This window comes from Ylistrum balloti, unplaced genomic scaffold, assembly GCF_031769215.1.
Source record: "Ylistrum balloti isolate Yb309-2 unplaced genomic scaffold, AGI_CSIRO_Ybal_v1 Utg371090, whole genome shotgun sequence".
NCBI classification, from domain to species: Eukaryota; Metazoa; Mollusca; class Bivalvia; order Pectinida; family Pectinidae; genus Ylistrum; species Ylistrum balloti.
The window spans coordinates 72,550-88,539 of NW_026782601.1; the positions used below are offsets into that span (position 1 = coordinate 72,550).

Genomic DNA, 15,990 nt, shown 5'->3' on the forward strand with positions numbered 1-15,990 from the left:
GAAAATGCGATATTGAATACCGTACCAGGTATCACAGAAAATCCAGGTTAATGATAACACTCTTCGACTTTATATTGTCCTATATAAACTATCGTTTAAATTATCAGAGCACAAAATATTTATCCCTGCTGCCATGGATACCAGGGTATCACATGTATTTAAAATATCTAGGTTCTTCACGAGATTTTACAAAAGACAATTCTGCTTAACCATTGCTACTTAGATGACTCGACTCCCTAACACTCATATTTTCATCAAGCCAAGTATTTGAGCTGAGGAAAGCTTTATCTAAAAATATATTTGATAGTTAATATGGTGGTTGATGTGGGCAATTTCGCGACAGTATGGACATTTAACGCTACAATGCAACAAATGTAATTCGACCATGCGACAGCATTCCATGGCAACGCGACATTATTTTAACCATCTTATGTGTTCCGCTAGTGATGCTGAAATTTTTCATTTGTTTATTTATTTTCGCCAAGTTTGTTGTGTCACTAGAATAAAACAAGTTGCATTGTTACATAGTTAATATTTTCGGCAATCGGGTAGTTAATTGGCTGTAGGAACTTTCTCTAAGTAAACGCTTAGTCACTCAAACAGTTTCTAGAACAAGTTAGATACTCATTGGAAATCAAAGACATTCCCATATAATTCTATCATTATCCGTCGTTATATTTTTACAATTACCAAAGTGTTGCCAGCAATCTAGACGTAAGTATTATAATCTAATAACTAATGTGTGCGCACTACAAACAAAAAAACCTCTGGCTTTCTATTAAATCTGTGAGTTATATTTTTGTCTGTTTTGCTTTTACCGTTTGATAAAGAATGATGTCACCGGCGTGTAATTTCAGTGACAAATTCTTTACTTTTACCAGGGACGTATAATACCTATTATACGTCCCTGCTTTTACTATCTTAAGAATTGTTTATAATTATCCATCACCATCAATGCTCTTCAGTTTTCATTCGATTGGTGTACTGATTGCCATCAAGTATACAAAACGGACCCATAGGCCTTGCTCGTAGTATTCATTTAATCTTAATTGATTTATGTTTGACAGGAAATTCTGAAACTCTGCATTTTGAGCTTTACACATATGAGGTCCAATATCCTGAACAAGTGCGTTCGTGGAATAAACCAGACCGCCTGAACCGTTTCAACCGGGTTAAACGTTACGACTGTGACAACCCGTTTTGGTTTTTGCTTTACACCTTTGTCGAACTCTTCACAGTGGAGGTGTGAAGTTTTGGGTAAACAAAACCTATGTCAGACGTTTCGAACTTCTATAACTCGATGTGGAAAAGGACATGGAACCAAACAAATCTCTGGATAGTTTCCGCGACGAATGGAAGCAGGAGCTAAATAAGAAAACCTCGGAGAAAAGACCACTGTCATCATCCAGCAATGAGTCGTCTGCTCCCGCAAACAGAAAGCAGTCTCTCCAGTCGGATCATGAAGGAAAATCGTTCGTGCCTACGTTTGATGACGGGCCGACAGCAGGTTCATCAAGTGGTCGCGAGAAAAATGGACATAACGACAAAATCTTATGCAACAAATGCTTACAAAATCAAGGACAAGCTAAGGGAGAACCAACTGGGATTCTGAATTATTTAGATTTTAATGAAACCACTAAGAGAACAATAACATATTATCCATTTAACATTGTACATAATTTATTGCATAGATCACACACGTCTAAAAGCTCAGGGAATGAAGAAGGATGTGCAGATGAGGTTAAATTCAGTGCGGAATCATGTTATATGTGTGGAGGGACAGTCAATGATGCACGTGGATTGAAGAGGTCACGAAGTTCACAAAAAGAGTCTAAAAGTTATGGGAAAGAACGCATTGAAGACGTTTTCAAAAGAAAAAGAACCAAAATTGACAATTTTACAAAGGGACACCTGTTAGATCAGTTTTTACTAGACTTAGTAAGTTAATCACAAGGAACTACAACATTATTCTAATCAGACAATTTGCTCTTAATAAAGAGGAGGATGCTAAAATAATCATATTTTTAACACTACTTCCTACATTTTTAAAATAACTGTCATAAAGCAAGAGTACTAGTTCACTTTTTGGAAAGTCTTTAACGAAAATTTTCATGAGATCTTGTGAAAGTAACCAAGTTTTAAACTATTGGCTTTATTAATTGTCAATATTATGCTTTTTGTGGTCATCCACATGTATGATTTAGATATACTTCTCCCCATGTAGTGCTTATGTTTTACATTTTGTGCAAGATAAAATAAATACTTAAATGACAGTGCCCTCCTGAAAATTGCCAAGAAAGTTAAAAGAATGCACATAAAGAAGAATAAGGAAGATGCGACAAACATATTTATATTTTCTTTTGATTTGATATTCTTAGCCTTATATTCACAAAATAAAGGAATAGTATAAAAGAAGTACTGTAATGAATAATACCCTGCCCCAGCTAGGGCTTTAACTAGCGACCTCTTCTCTTAGCAGCCTTGCTCCCTACCACTAAGGGAACCTTTGAATAATCAAGAAAACAGCTTTGGGCTTTGATCATAAGTTGTAAGGAAAAAATAAACTGGATGTGATAAGCTAAGGAAGTATCACAGGATACAGAAGAAGAACAGAATACTAACTTCCACACAAGGAAATTAAAACACTCATAAACAGATGGCAATGTAAACTCATAAATGAATGGTGCAGTAAAATGTGGTCTGGGCAATGTGATTTCCTGTTGTGAACTTGTTGTGACTCTCGATCAACGTAGTAGATATATTTTATAGATCACTTTGAATTATAAAACTGTAGTCGTATTTTCATGAAAAGAAAAACTGTTTCTATTATATACAAATTCAATGTGTTTTATTTTCTTTCAGAATGAGATAGATGAAATACCTTTCTTTGACATATCTCTTCCCAGAGAAGTTGCCCTGAAAATCTTTCAGCATCTTGGTTTGAAAGATTTATGTAGATGTTCTCAGGTAACATTTTACTAGCATTGTTAAATAAATTCAGAGCTGAATTTTAATCTGAGATGATAAAAATTGAGTACAATAGGATTACTATATAGAGAAAGATGTTTTTTGTCTGGATCTACAATTGCTGGGTTAAGATCAGCTTAGATACGTAAAAACAATGGCCTAGAATTTGAGGTTTTGTAGTCCAATGCTCTAACCAACTGAGCTGTCACGGACACAGCTTAGAATGTACCAAATAGAAATTATGTGATGATTTTGTATTTCATATATTACCACTGCACTGAAAAATGACAGATTTTGTAGAATAGATAATTTTGTCTTTTTTTTTTTTTTTTAAATTTCCCTGTGTAATAATGTAGTAAATCTATCCAATAAATTTGCTAATACAGGTGAGTCGTAGTTGGCGAAGTCTAGCTGAAGATGAACTCCTCTGGTGTAACCTCTGTCACAGTCTGGGATATGAACAAAATCATGTGACAAGGGACCTTGGCCAATGGAAAGCTATTGTCCGGGAAAACATCACTAAAGACCAGCAGATCATCTCAAATTGGAAGGTATCTGTATCTATAACTAAGTAAAATAGAAATCATTTTGTCGACCTTCTTTCTGTTTGAAATATTCCACAAAACCCAAAGACAAAGGTTTTACCATCTACAATATACATGTAACTTTTATAATGTTTTAAGTGTCACAAGACAAAGTCTGAAAGTCTGTAATGTTAATAGATCATAGAACAGAATCTTTATGTTTGCGTTATACCAGATAAACACGAATGTCTGTATATAATGATTTTGTTTGCATGACAGAACCGTACAGGAAACCAGACTTCACTACAGTATGTTCAAGGAGGAATTCTGTGTTCTGTTAACTCGCACAATAACACTGTGGTAGCTGGGTGAGTTTTATTATACCAGATTTTAATTCAGGTAATTACCTGAGGTCTGGATTTTATTGAAGTTCAAATGTAGGATAATGATAGCTTACTGATGTCAGCAGTATCCAATTTAATTAGATTAATAAACTGATACTTGAAGTCTGGAATTCAGTTGAAGGCATTAACTGGCCACATACTTGCCTTGAAAATTAAATGGAAAAATATGCCCTTGCAACTGCTTGTGAAGGGGATATAGGGATTATAATGTATGTGTGTAATGCTTAAATCAGCAGCTTCATTCTTTGGTGGTATTTGACCTAACTACACACATTTACACAAAGAACGATACTATTTTGTGATCAGTGATGTTTCAGGGTTTCCAGGGTCACCTGATATATAACATTTATTTAGTATTCACACAAAAAATGTCCTGTTGTGTAGGTACTCTAATGGGGAGGTTAAGATGTGGGACCTTGACCTTGAGGAAAGTTGTACTCTGAAGCCGTCCAACACATCTCTAATCATTAACGAAAGAGAAGAGGAAGGCATGATATCTATAGATGTGTCACAGCTAGCAGTCACCCCAACACTAGCTGTTGCCAGGTATCAGCAAGGTATGGCATTCTAACACTGACTGTAGCCAGGTATAGTCCAGGTATGACATTCTAACACTGACTGTAGCCAGGTATAGTCCAGGTATGACATTCCAACACTGACTGTAGCCAGGTATAGTCCAGGTATGACATTCTAACACTGACTGTAGCCAGGTATAGTCCAGGTATGACATTCTAACACTGACTGTAGCCAGGTATAGTCCAGGTATGACATTCCAACACTGACTGTAGCCAGGTATAGTCCAGGTATGACATTCCAACACTGACTGTAGCCAGGTATAGTCCAGGTATGACATTCCAACACTGACTGTAGCCAGGTATAGTCCAGGTATGACATTCCAACACTGACTGTAGCCAGGTATAGTCCAGGTATGACATTCCAACACTGACTGTTGCCTGGTATAGTCCAGGTATGGCATTCTAACACTGACTGTAGCCAGATACAGTCCAGGCATGACATCGAACACTGACTGTAGCCAGGTATAGTCCAGGTATGACATTCCAACACTGACTGTAGCCAGGTATAATCCAGATATGACATTCCAACACTGACTGTAGCCAGGTATAGTCCAGGTATGACATTCTAACACTGACTGTAGCCAGGTATAGTCCAGGTATGACATTCTAACACTGACTGTAGCCAGGTATAGTCCAGGTATGACATTCCAACACTGACTGTAGCCAGGTATAGTCCAGGTATGACATTCCAACACTGACTGTAGCCAGGTATAGTCCAGGTATGACATTCCAACACTGACTGTAGCCAGGTATAGTCCAGGTATGACATTCCAACACTGACTGTAGCCAGGTATAGTCCAGGTATGACATTCCAACACTGACTGTAGCCAGATACTGACTGTAGCCAGATACAGTCCAGGCATGACATCGAACACTGACTGTAGCCAGGTATAGTCCAGGTATGACATTCCAACACTGACTGTAGCCAGGTATAATCCAGATATGACATTCCAACACTGACTGTAGCCAGGTATAGTCCAGGTATGACATTCTAACACTGACTGTAGCCAGATATAATCCAGGTATGACATTCCAACACTGACTGTAGCCAGATATAATCCAGGTATGACATTCCAACACTGACTGTAGCCAGGTATAGTCCAGGTATGACATTCCAACACTGACTGTAGCGAGGTATAGTCCAGGTATGACATTCCAACACTGACTGTAGCCAGGTATAGTCCAGGTATGACATTCTAACACTGACTGTAGCCAGGTATAGTCCAGGTATGACATTCCAACACTGACTGTAGCCAGGTATAGTCCAGGTATGACATTCTAACACTGACTGTAGCCAGGTATAGTCCAGGTATGACATTCTAACACTGACTGTAGCCAGGTATAGTCCAGGTATGACATTCCAACACTGACTGTAGCCAGGTATAGTCCAGGTATGACATTCCAACACTGTCTGTAGCCAGACATAGTCCAGGTATGACATTCTAACACTGACTGTAGCCAGGTATAGTCCAGGTATGACATTCCAACACTGACTGTAGCCAGGTATAGTCCAGGTATGACATTCCAACACTGACTGTAGCCAGGTATAGTCCAGGTATGACATTCTAACACTGACTGTAGCCAGGTATAGTCCAGGTATGACATTCCAACACTGACTGTAGCCAGGTATAGTCCAGGTATGACATTCTAACACTGACTGTAGCCAGGTATAGTCCAGGTATGACATTCCAACACTGACTGTAGCCAGGTATAGTCCAGGTATGACATTCCAACACTGACTGTAGCCAGGTATAGTCCAGGTATGACATTCCAACACTGACTGTAGCCAGGTATAGTCCAGGTATGACATTCCAACACTGACTGTAGCCAGGTATAGTCCAGGTATGACATTCTAACACTGACTGTAGCCAGATATAATCCAGGTGTGACATTCTAACACTGACTGTAGCCAGGTATAGTCCAGGTATGACATTCTAACACTGACTGTAGCCAGGTATAATCCAGGTATGACATTCCAGCACTGACTGTAGCCAGGTATAGTCCAGGTATGACATTCTAACACTGACTGTAGCCAGGTATAGTCCAGGTATGACATTCTAACACTGACTGTAGCCAGACATAGTCCAGGTATGACATTCTAACACTGACTGTAGCCAGGTATAGTCCAGGTATGACATTCTAACACTGACTGTAGCCAGGTATAGTCCAGGTATGACATTCCAACACTGACTGTAGCCAGGTATAGTCCAGGTATGACATTCCAACACTGACTGTAGCCAGGTATAGTCCAGGTATGACATTCCAACACTGACTGTAGCCAGGTATAGTCCAGGTATGACATTCTAACACTGACTGTAGCCAGGTATAGTCCAGGTATGACATTCCAGCACTGACTGTAGCCAGACATAGTCCAGGTATGACATTCCAACACTGACTGTAGCCAGATAATGTCCAGGTATGACATTCCAGCACTGACTGTAGCCAGGTATAGTCCAGGTATGACATTCTAACACTGACTGTAGCCAGGTATAGTCCAGGTATGACATTCTAACACTGACTGTAGCCAGGTATAGTCCAGGTATGACATTCTAACACTGACTGTAGCCAGGTATAGTCCAGGTATGACATTCCAACACTGGCTGTAGCCAGGTATAGTCCAGGTATGACATTCCAACACTGACTGTAGCCAGGTATAGTCCAGGCATGACATTCCAACACTGACTGTAGCCTGGTATAGTCCAGGTATGACATTCCAACACTGACTGTAGCCAGGTATAGTCCAGGTATGACATTCCAACACTGACTGTAGCCTGGTATAGTCCAGGTATGACATTCTAACACTGACTGTAGCCAGGTATAGTCCAGGTATGACATTCCAACACTGACTGTAGCCAGGTATAGTCCAGGTATGACATTCCAACACTGACTGTAGCCAGGTATAGTCCAGGTATGACATTCCAACACTGACTGTAGCCAGGTATAGTCCAGGTATGACATTCCAACACTGACTGTAGCCAGGTATAGTCCAGGTATGACATTCCAACACTGACTGTAGCCAGGTATAGTCCAGGTATGACATTCCAACACTGACTGTAGCCAGGTATAGTCCAGGTATGACATTCCAACACTGACTGTAGCCAGGTATAGTCCAGGTATGACATTCCAACACTGACTGTAGCCAGGTATAGTCCAGGTATGACATTCCAACACTGACTGTAGCCAGGTATAGTCCAGGTATGACATTCCAACACTGACTGTAGCCAGGTATAGTCCAGGTATGACATTCCAACACTGACTGTAGCCAGGTATAGTCCAGGTATGACATTCCAACACTGACTGTAGCCAGGTATAGTCCAGGTATGACATTCCAACACTGACTGTAGCCAGGTATAGTCCAGGTATGACATTCCAACACTGACTGTAGCCAGGTATAGTCCAGGTATGACATTCCAACACTGACTGTAGCCAGGTATAGTCCAGGTATGACATTCCAACACTGACTGTAGCCAGGTATAGTCCAGGTATGACATTCCAACACTGACTGTAGCCAGGTATAGTCCAGGTATGACATTCCAACACTGACTGTAGCCAGGTATAGTCCAGGTATGACATTCTAACACTGACTGTAGCCAGGTATAGTCCAGGTATGACATTCTAACACTGACTGTAGCCAGGTATAGTCCAGGTATGACATTCCAACACTGACTGTAGCCAGGTATAGTCCAGGTATGACATTCCAGCACTGACTGTATCAAAATTATCCAAACTTCACCAACTTTACCTTATAATCGAATCAAAACACACATCTTTTCCTTTTTGGTATTTGATTAACGATCAAAATTTATCATTGATCATGTTTGTGTGTTTATTTATACCTTTTTTGTTATGCAGGTCACATTGACATTTGGAGGTTGAAGGACAACAATAATGTGAATCCAGCCTTTACAATACCACGAGGAGCCAACAAATTCTGTGTCGCCAGGTCATGTGACATGGTTGTTACAGGTAGCGGCATGGATATCAGCGTATACACATACACAGACACTGGCTTCCAACTCCACAGCATGTTGAACCGATACTCAGGGAAACAGGTAAATCTGATAAAACTTATTACAGTGTTAAGGGAGTATATATACAAACCTTCACGACAGTTGTGTGATATACCTCATTTACCTGCTATAGATACTCTGATGTTCAGTTTGGTCATGTTGTTAATAAATATGAGGTGTTCAATGTTTCTTGAGAAACATATTACACTTTTATCAATTTAAATCAGATACTTTTATTTGTTTAATATGCCCCATCTTAATCTATGATTGGGAAAAAATCATAATTGCTATCCCTGACCTTGTAAGTTGTGAATCAGATTCACTGAAACTACATGTGAATATTGGGAACCATATGTAAATGTGCATGCACATTTCCACATCAGTGGGTTTCATTGAAAATTTAGTTATGGATAGTAGGAAAGTGATGTATATAATCTGTTAATCTGTTAGGGGTGGAGGTGTTCTTTTGTACTCAGGATGGCAGTTCTCATTGTGGAGAATGCAGCAAAAAGACAACAATGAAAAGTTTTCACAGGACAATCAGATAGAGTCATGTGCATACACATTCCTTATCATGATCTCTAAATCTGGGGATAGATTTAGGAAGAAACCTTGGATTATGATATGACAGTAATCTAGATTGACATCTATTCAAGGTCATCACATTTGTTAAGATAACTAACCTAGAGGCATAGAGTCCTGATATGTGGCCAAAAATAATTTGGAGATCAACCCCAGCCATATGTGAAAAAGAAATATTCTTGACGCATATTCAAGGTTACATGGCTCAAGTTAGTTACACATGTACAATCAAACATTTTTCTCTGATTAACAAGAAGGCTTATATTTATTATATTTTAATTCCTGGAAAGAACAACTTCATTTATACTTTATATTCTCAACCAATATGCCCAGAATTTGGTAAGTAGGTTTCTAAAATCAAGCCAAAGTTTGGGGAAAAAAATAAGAAATACATTTGACCCATTCATTGAATTTGTTGTTCCAGAATAGAATTTCCATCAGTTGTACACAAATACATGTTTAGTTTTGAGTGATAGCATGCTAGTGTTCAAAGTTGGTTTGAATAAATTTAATATGAATCCACTTTAAAGGTGGAGAATGTTAATATGTTTATAAAAAGTATCTAATACCAGGTTATTGGTTGTGATACAAGCCACCTTGGTCTCTTGTATTTTTAATCTTTAGAACAATTTTCTATAAATGTTATGAATATCAATGGCAATTCAAAAACCCCTTGTCTACTTTTTTGTATTACATTATTAAACTTGTAACTTGCAGAAACAAACATCTATAAAACTCAATGACTCATCAAAATCAATCTTCTTACCCAAATTAATATAGGCTCCAGTTTGGCTGTTTACAATTTAGTTTTGTAAAACTTTTTATTTTCCTGATTCATCTTGTGAAATAAAAAGTTTCTACATTAACACTGTTAGGTGTCACATCTGAACATGTTAGAGGATGGCATAGAGGAGCCTCAGGTATTCATTACCACTGAGCAGGGAGAGGTGTACCTGCATTGCCCGGGGGGAACAGCAGAGGAGATGAGAGAATACGCCACCCCTCAGGATCACTTCCTTACTAGTGGGACTGTTAGCTGTGTGGATGTGCGACTAAACCCAGCCATGATAGCTGTTGGACATGCTACCATAGTAAGTCATACAGAGGATATTTCTGAACATTTTCTTGAGAATAGAATAGAGATTCATTTAGCGTAACCAGTAGAAAATTAGAGGGTGACATTTCGATGACTACACAGTCACCTTTATCAGACAAATGACCCGTGTAAAGCACTTTAGATCTGATGACTGTAGTGTAACAGATGGTAAGGAATTGACCAACTCAGTACAGCCAAAAAAATTGGTAAACTCCTTACCATCTGGTACACTACGTTGGTCAGTGCTAGTACACTTCACACTGGTCATTCGTCTGATGAAGGTGGCCGTGTAGTCATCAAAATGTCACACTTCTACTGGTAGTGTTACAAGAACATCTATTCTACTCATATAGAGGATTGTGATGATGTACACACAGGATAGACAAAGAAATTAACAAAATATGGCCAGTTGCTATTTGCTGTTGACAGTAAATGAAAATGACCTTGAATTGATCATTTAAAGATCAGGTAAGATAAAAAAAGAAGATATTAAAACGCCTCATTTTAAGGTAAAACCCAATATTGCATATGGTCTTATCAGTTCTATTGGCACAGGAGTTAAAATATCCACCTCAAAACAGCACGTAAGCTCTACCAGTTTAAATGCCAGGTTTTACAAAGATATACATTATATTGATTCAAAAACAAAATATGATATTATACAAGAACATTTGGGTTAAGCCAAATAGAGGTGTATTTGATCTACATCAACCAAAATAGAAAGGTAATGCTACCTGTATATTGTGATTCATTAATTATTCTCTTATGTAGTAATTGATCAATTCAGATAAATCTGCTGTCATAGTTAACTGCAAAAATTTAAACAATTCAATCCACAGACTGTAGTATTACATTCATATTTTTAATTTCTAGGGCACTGTCTACGACATTGAAACAGCAAAGACAATCAGATTGCTGTCAGGTCATATGCACATCATCGATTGTTTAAATCTTGAAGACAGTCCTCCTTACCAGGTGGTGACAGGAAGTATGGACAGAAAGTAAGTTGATAGAAAAGAGGAACACTAGACAGTCCTCCTTACCAGGTGGTGACAGGAAGTATGGACAGAAAGTAAGTTGATAGAAAAGAGGAACACTAGACAGTCCTCCTTACCAGGTGGTGACAGGAAGTATGGACAGAAAGTAAGTTGATAGAAAGGAGGATCACTAGACAGTCCTCCTTACAAGGTGGTGACAGGAAGTATGGACAGAAAGTAAGTTGATAGAAAGGAGGATCACTAGACAGTCCTCCTTACCAGGTGGTGACAGGAAGTATGGACAGAAAGTAAGTTGATAGAAAAGAGGAACACTAGACAGTCCTTCTTACCAGGTGATGACAGGAAGTATGGACAGAAAGTAAGTTGATGAAAGAGGATCACTAGACAGTCCTCCTTACCAGGTGGTGACAGAAAGTATGGACAGAAAGTAAGTTGATAGAAAGGAGGATCACTAGACAGTCCTCCTTACCAGGTGGTGACAGGAAGTATGGACAGAAAGTAAGTTGATAGAAAAGAGGATCACTAGACAGTCCTCCTTACCAGGTGGTGACAGGAAGTATGGACAGAAAGTAAGTTGATAGAAAAGAGGATCACTAGACAGTCCTCCTTACCAGATGGTGACAGGAAGTATGGACAGAAAGTAAGTTGATAGAAAAGAGGATCACTAGACAGTCCTCCTTACCAGGTGGTGACAGGAAGTATGGACAGAAAGTAAGTTGATAGAAAGGAGGATCACTAGACAGTCCTCCTTACAAGGTGGTGACAGGAAGTATGGAAAGAAAGTAAGTTGATGAAAAGAGGATAACTAGACAGTCCTCCTTACCAGGTGGTGACAGGAAGTATGGACAGAAAGTAAGTTGATAGAAAAGAGGATCACTAGACAGTCCTCCTTACCAGGTAGTGACAGGAAGTATGGACATAAAGTAAGTTGAAAGAATAGAGGATCACTAGACAGTCCTCCTTACCAGGTTGTGACAGGAAGTACACTAGAAAAGTTAGATAATGGGAATGAGGATTACTTGAAAGTCTTCCTGAAAGGTGAAGAAAGGATTTCTCATTATGTGGTTATAAGATATATTTGTATGAAAGGTTGTTTTTGTTATTTTCATTTCCCTTATTTCCATCCATTTAATAAATTGTGAATATTTTACAAGATAGTTGTTGCTACAGATTTTTGACCTTGACTTAAAGTTGTAGTCATTAAAACTGGCAATATCCGCAAGTATGGGTCACAATTTATTTGCCTAATAGCAGCTAAACAATAAAGTGTTTTCTGAATGGTATATTGTTATAGACAATGTAATTAAAAGAGCCCTTCTGACAAGTCTCTTGAACCCACTAAAGATTCATGAGAGATTTGCCAAGAGGGCATCGTGCAAATTTTATCATTTATAATTGCATTACCAACAATGTTTTTGGCAATATTGGTTAGATTTGGAGAAGTTATACTGAGGGAAAAGCATCTTCTTGTTCAACTTTGAAAACCTTCTAGTGGGAATCGCTAAAACATGGAATAGCTGACAAGATTAGTGGTAGTGATGTACATAATGTCTGTCAAAATACAGCAGTACCAGGTACATTTATAGTCTTATAATTACCATGGCTGTTTATAGTACTATTGTAATGTGATGGCAGTTGGCAATTGTAAATAGTGACCGGTAGCTGTGTATATCTTGGTTTGTTGGTCCAGCCTATTTGGCTAGTTACACCCTCATTGAAGGTTATATGTATTTATGTTCATTCTTGTTGTAGGGTACGGATATTTGACTTGAGGACAGATCAGGCTGCTACAGTGTTATCTGGTCATACAAACTACATAACAACGGTACAGATGGATGACTGGAAAGTGGTGTCTGGGGACGGTGGGGGATTTGTTTGTGTGTGGGACCGGCGCATGTCCACCAAGCTTTGGGAGTGGCACAACAGGTGAACTATGTAATTCCCACTGATGAACTAAACATTGCCCTCCTACTGAATACTAACCTAAAACCTCAGGTTTGAAAGATAATGTAAAAGGTGATGCTGATTTATCAGGGTTCAGATGGTTTTGTTTATCAGCGTTTACAGTTCATTCAATCTATCAATAAGTAAATGTAACACTATATACCCATCAAGCTATTAGAACATTGAAATACAAGCATTTCTACTTCCATGTACTTACACATATTTTACCTTCATTCCAACAACATAGAGCAGCAAATAATGCCATGGTTTGCATCTCTGAATAAATTTTAGTTAGTATTGTATTTTGTGAAGCATTGGTCTGGCTTTAACTAGCAAAGTGTAAAATTATGGAGAGTTGTTGATGGTCTGATGTTGATTACAGAAATGTTACAATATAACTTAGTTTCTAATAGTGTCTGTCCAGGGTTCAAAGGTCTGTGGTTAGAGTCACATTGAACATATAGTGATCGTGAGAAGTGACAGATTGATGACCTATATTATACAGGAGTATGAGGATTTAGTCTTCCTTTTATTTATCTACAGACACCCAGTCCAATATTGCCACTTCTACAAGCAGCGACTCATTTCTGGAAACGTTCCTGCCACAACAAAAGTGCTTGGGGATGACCATTTAGCTCATAGAAGGTAAGCATCATGTAAACTATAATTGGTCTCTATCTGGCATCCAGACACCTGTAATGATAAACTTTCCTGATCATTTTGGTCCTTTATTGAAGTAAAAAGGTAAACACCTTGGTTTCATCAGGACTTTATCTGGATATTCACATCACTGGATGCAATATATGCTCATAATTTTTACACATTCTTATTTATCACTTTTTTTATTTTGGGCTGTTGTCACATGTAAAATTATGATATATGACTGTGTATTTTTGGCTGTCATCACATTTCATATTCTGATGCATGTTCTTTTCTAACTTTTCTTTACACAGGTTTCGCGGGTCTCTGAGTGTTTGTGATTTCTCAGCTGACCTAACTACACAGGACCTACCCCAGATCTGTCACTCGACTTACGATGAACCGGAGGCCTATAATTACAACATAAGGCTGGCAGTTCCCTATGACCATATCTAAGGATTCATACTTACAATAGTGAACTGAATAATTACAATAGGCTGGTAAATCCCTACGGACTGAGAGTGCTATCCGACAGGCTGGATTAATCATGCTGAGAAGACCTAATAACTAAAACGCCATATTCAAGACCTTTCACAAGAAAAAAAGTTAGCCCAACAGGATTGATGATTTTTTTACATACTGTGATATTTAAATGTTTCATAAAACTTTTAAAATTATGATGGTGCTGTGATAGCCGACTCAGAGATATTTCTGGTTGTAATTGGAGGTTTTAAATTGGTCCTGACTATTGACATTTTGGGAAAACCTAAAACAAGTAACCTCCTTTTGATTGAATTCATATTCCAGTAATTATATGTGTATTGTTGCATTTTAAAAGCTCCCTGTGCCAGGTTATATAATGTTACAGCATTTTCTAGCTAGCTGGGTTGGTAAAAATTCAATTCAATCTGTTTTGTCATGGTTCTGTCAGTAGGATGTTAACAACAAGTCATGATATGTTATAAATACACTCCCATCTATGTGTTACAGACAAAGTGCTTCTCAAGCTAGAAATGAATTTTGTAGAATATAATCCATGTGTTAGAAAATGTATACAAATGTCATTTTTAAATTTGTATATTGAAATCATGTAACATAAATTGTTAGAAATCGGTATTACCCAATAACAAAAACACTTGATACATTTCATATAAATTGCTTAAAAATTTTATTATATTTTCTATCCATGAAATAAAATATTTCCAGAATAATAGACATCTAGACATTGTTATAAAGTTTGGTTTACAGTTGTATATTTGATTGTTTAAAATGCTCACCACCATGCACTCGCACTCCTGCATGCATTCACAACTTCACAAATAACCTTAAATAGAAATATTTGTAGAGGTAAATAGCCTGAGAGTCATTACCTACAGTGTACATACCTTGTTTAATTAATATAGAAATATGTTTCTTTTTCATTTTGATATAAACTTTAAAGCTAATTTCACAAAGAAAGAGATGCTTTTACCTAAATTAAAGCAGGGATGTACAATGAAATTATACATCCTTAACTAAAGTGACATTTCTACATATCTGTCGTATTTTTCAAATTTTCACAGTATACTATAATCAGGAAGGCACAATCCTGGTAGATAACAGTCTGTATTTTGGTGTCATTGAGACATGTCACTTGAAGAACTGGAATGTCTATGTTTATCTAAAAACCAATACTTGTACTTCACAAGAAAAACTATCATTTTACAAGAAAAAAATCTTCATTTCAGTAGCTTTTTGGTAGAGTACCAAGGAAATCACGTCCAACCAAAGACATAGAAATGATTAGTCTGGATACGATAGTATAACTACACAACAATTAACCTTACACCTTATAGACTATTCTTATAATAAACAACTCTAACGGAAACACTGTAAAACTAGTATAAACATTTATTGAAAATTTACACCTAACAAGGCCAGCAATCAAGAGTAAAAATACAGATTGTTGAGACTTGTACCCAGCTTTAACTCTCCCTCCAACATCAGTTTTGTGAAGATTTTTTTTCTCTTTAAACGTGTTTATTTCACATTGATGCCAACCACTTTCACCAAAACTAAAGGCAATATCTTGGCCTAGGGGAGGCTACTCACTATCCCATAGTAAACCTTCCTCTTCAAAATGGAGGGTCAAATGCACATTGATATAAACACTTTCCTTGGCAGCTTCAGATGAAAACTCTTTACATGGCAGCTTCAGATTAATTGTACTCATTGATACCAATTGTCACAATTTTAAGGTAGGTGATACAAG

General features: G+C 37.8%; 1 protein-coding gene across 1 annotated transcript; it reads left to right on the plus strand.

Moving 5' to 3' along the window:
- Positions 1-1,296: 1,296 nt before the first annotated feature.
- Positions 1,297-14,952, plus strand: LOC132560652 (F-box/WD repeat-containing protein 8-like). Its single transcript, XM_060225317.1, has 11 exons — positions 1,297-1,938; positions 2,863-2,967; positions 3,354-3,518; positions 3,771-3,859; positions 4,280-4,452; positions 8,323-8,522; positions 9,938-10,153; positions 11,032-11,159; positions 12,909-13,082; positions 13,644-13,745; positions 14,054-14,952. The coding sequence occupies exons 1-11, from the start codon at positions 1,315-1,317 to the stop codon at positions 14,193-14,195; spliced, it is 2,118 nt and encodes a 705-aa protein (XP_060081300.1). The 5' UTR covers positions 1,297-1,314; the 3' UTR covers positions 14,196-14,952.
- The last annotated feature ends 1,038 nt before the right edge of the window (positions 14,953-15,990 follow it).

Excerpts from the sequence above, each read along its gene's own strand:
- LOC132560652 (XM_060225317.1), top strand. The coding sequence starts at position 1,315 with ATGGAACCAAACAAATCTCTGGATAGTTTCCGCGACGAATGGAAGCAG. Across the intron at positions 3,519-3,770 it reads AGATCATCTCAAATTGGAAG|AACCGTACAGGAAACCAGAC; the intron begins GTATCTGTATCT and ends TTTGCATGACAG. Across the intron at positions 8,523-9,937 it reads ACCGATACTCAGGGAAACAG|GTGTCACATCTGAACATGTT; the intron begins GTAAATCTGATA and ends TAACACTGTTAG.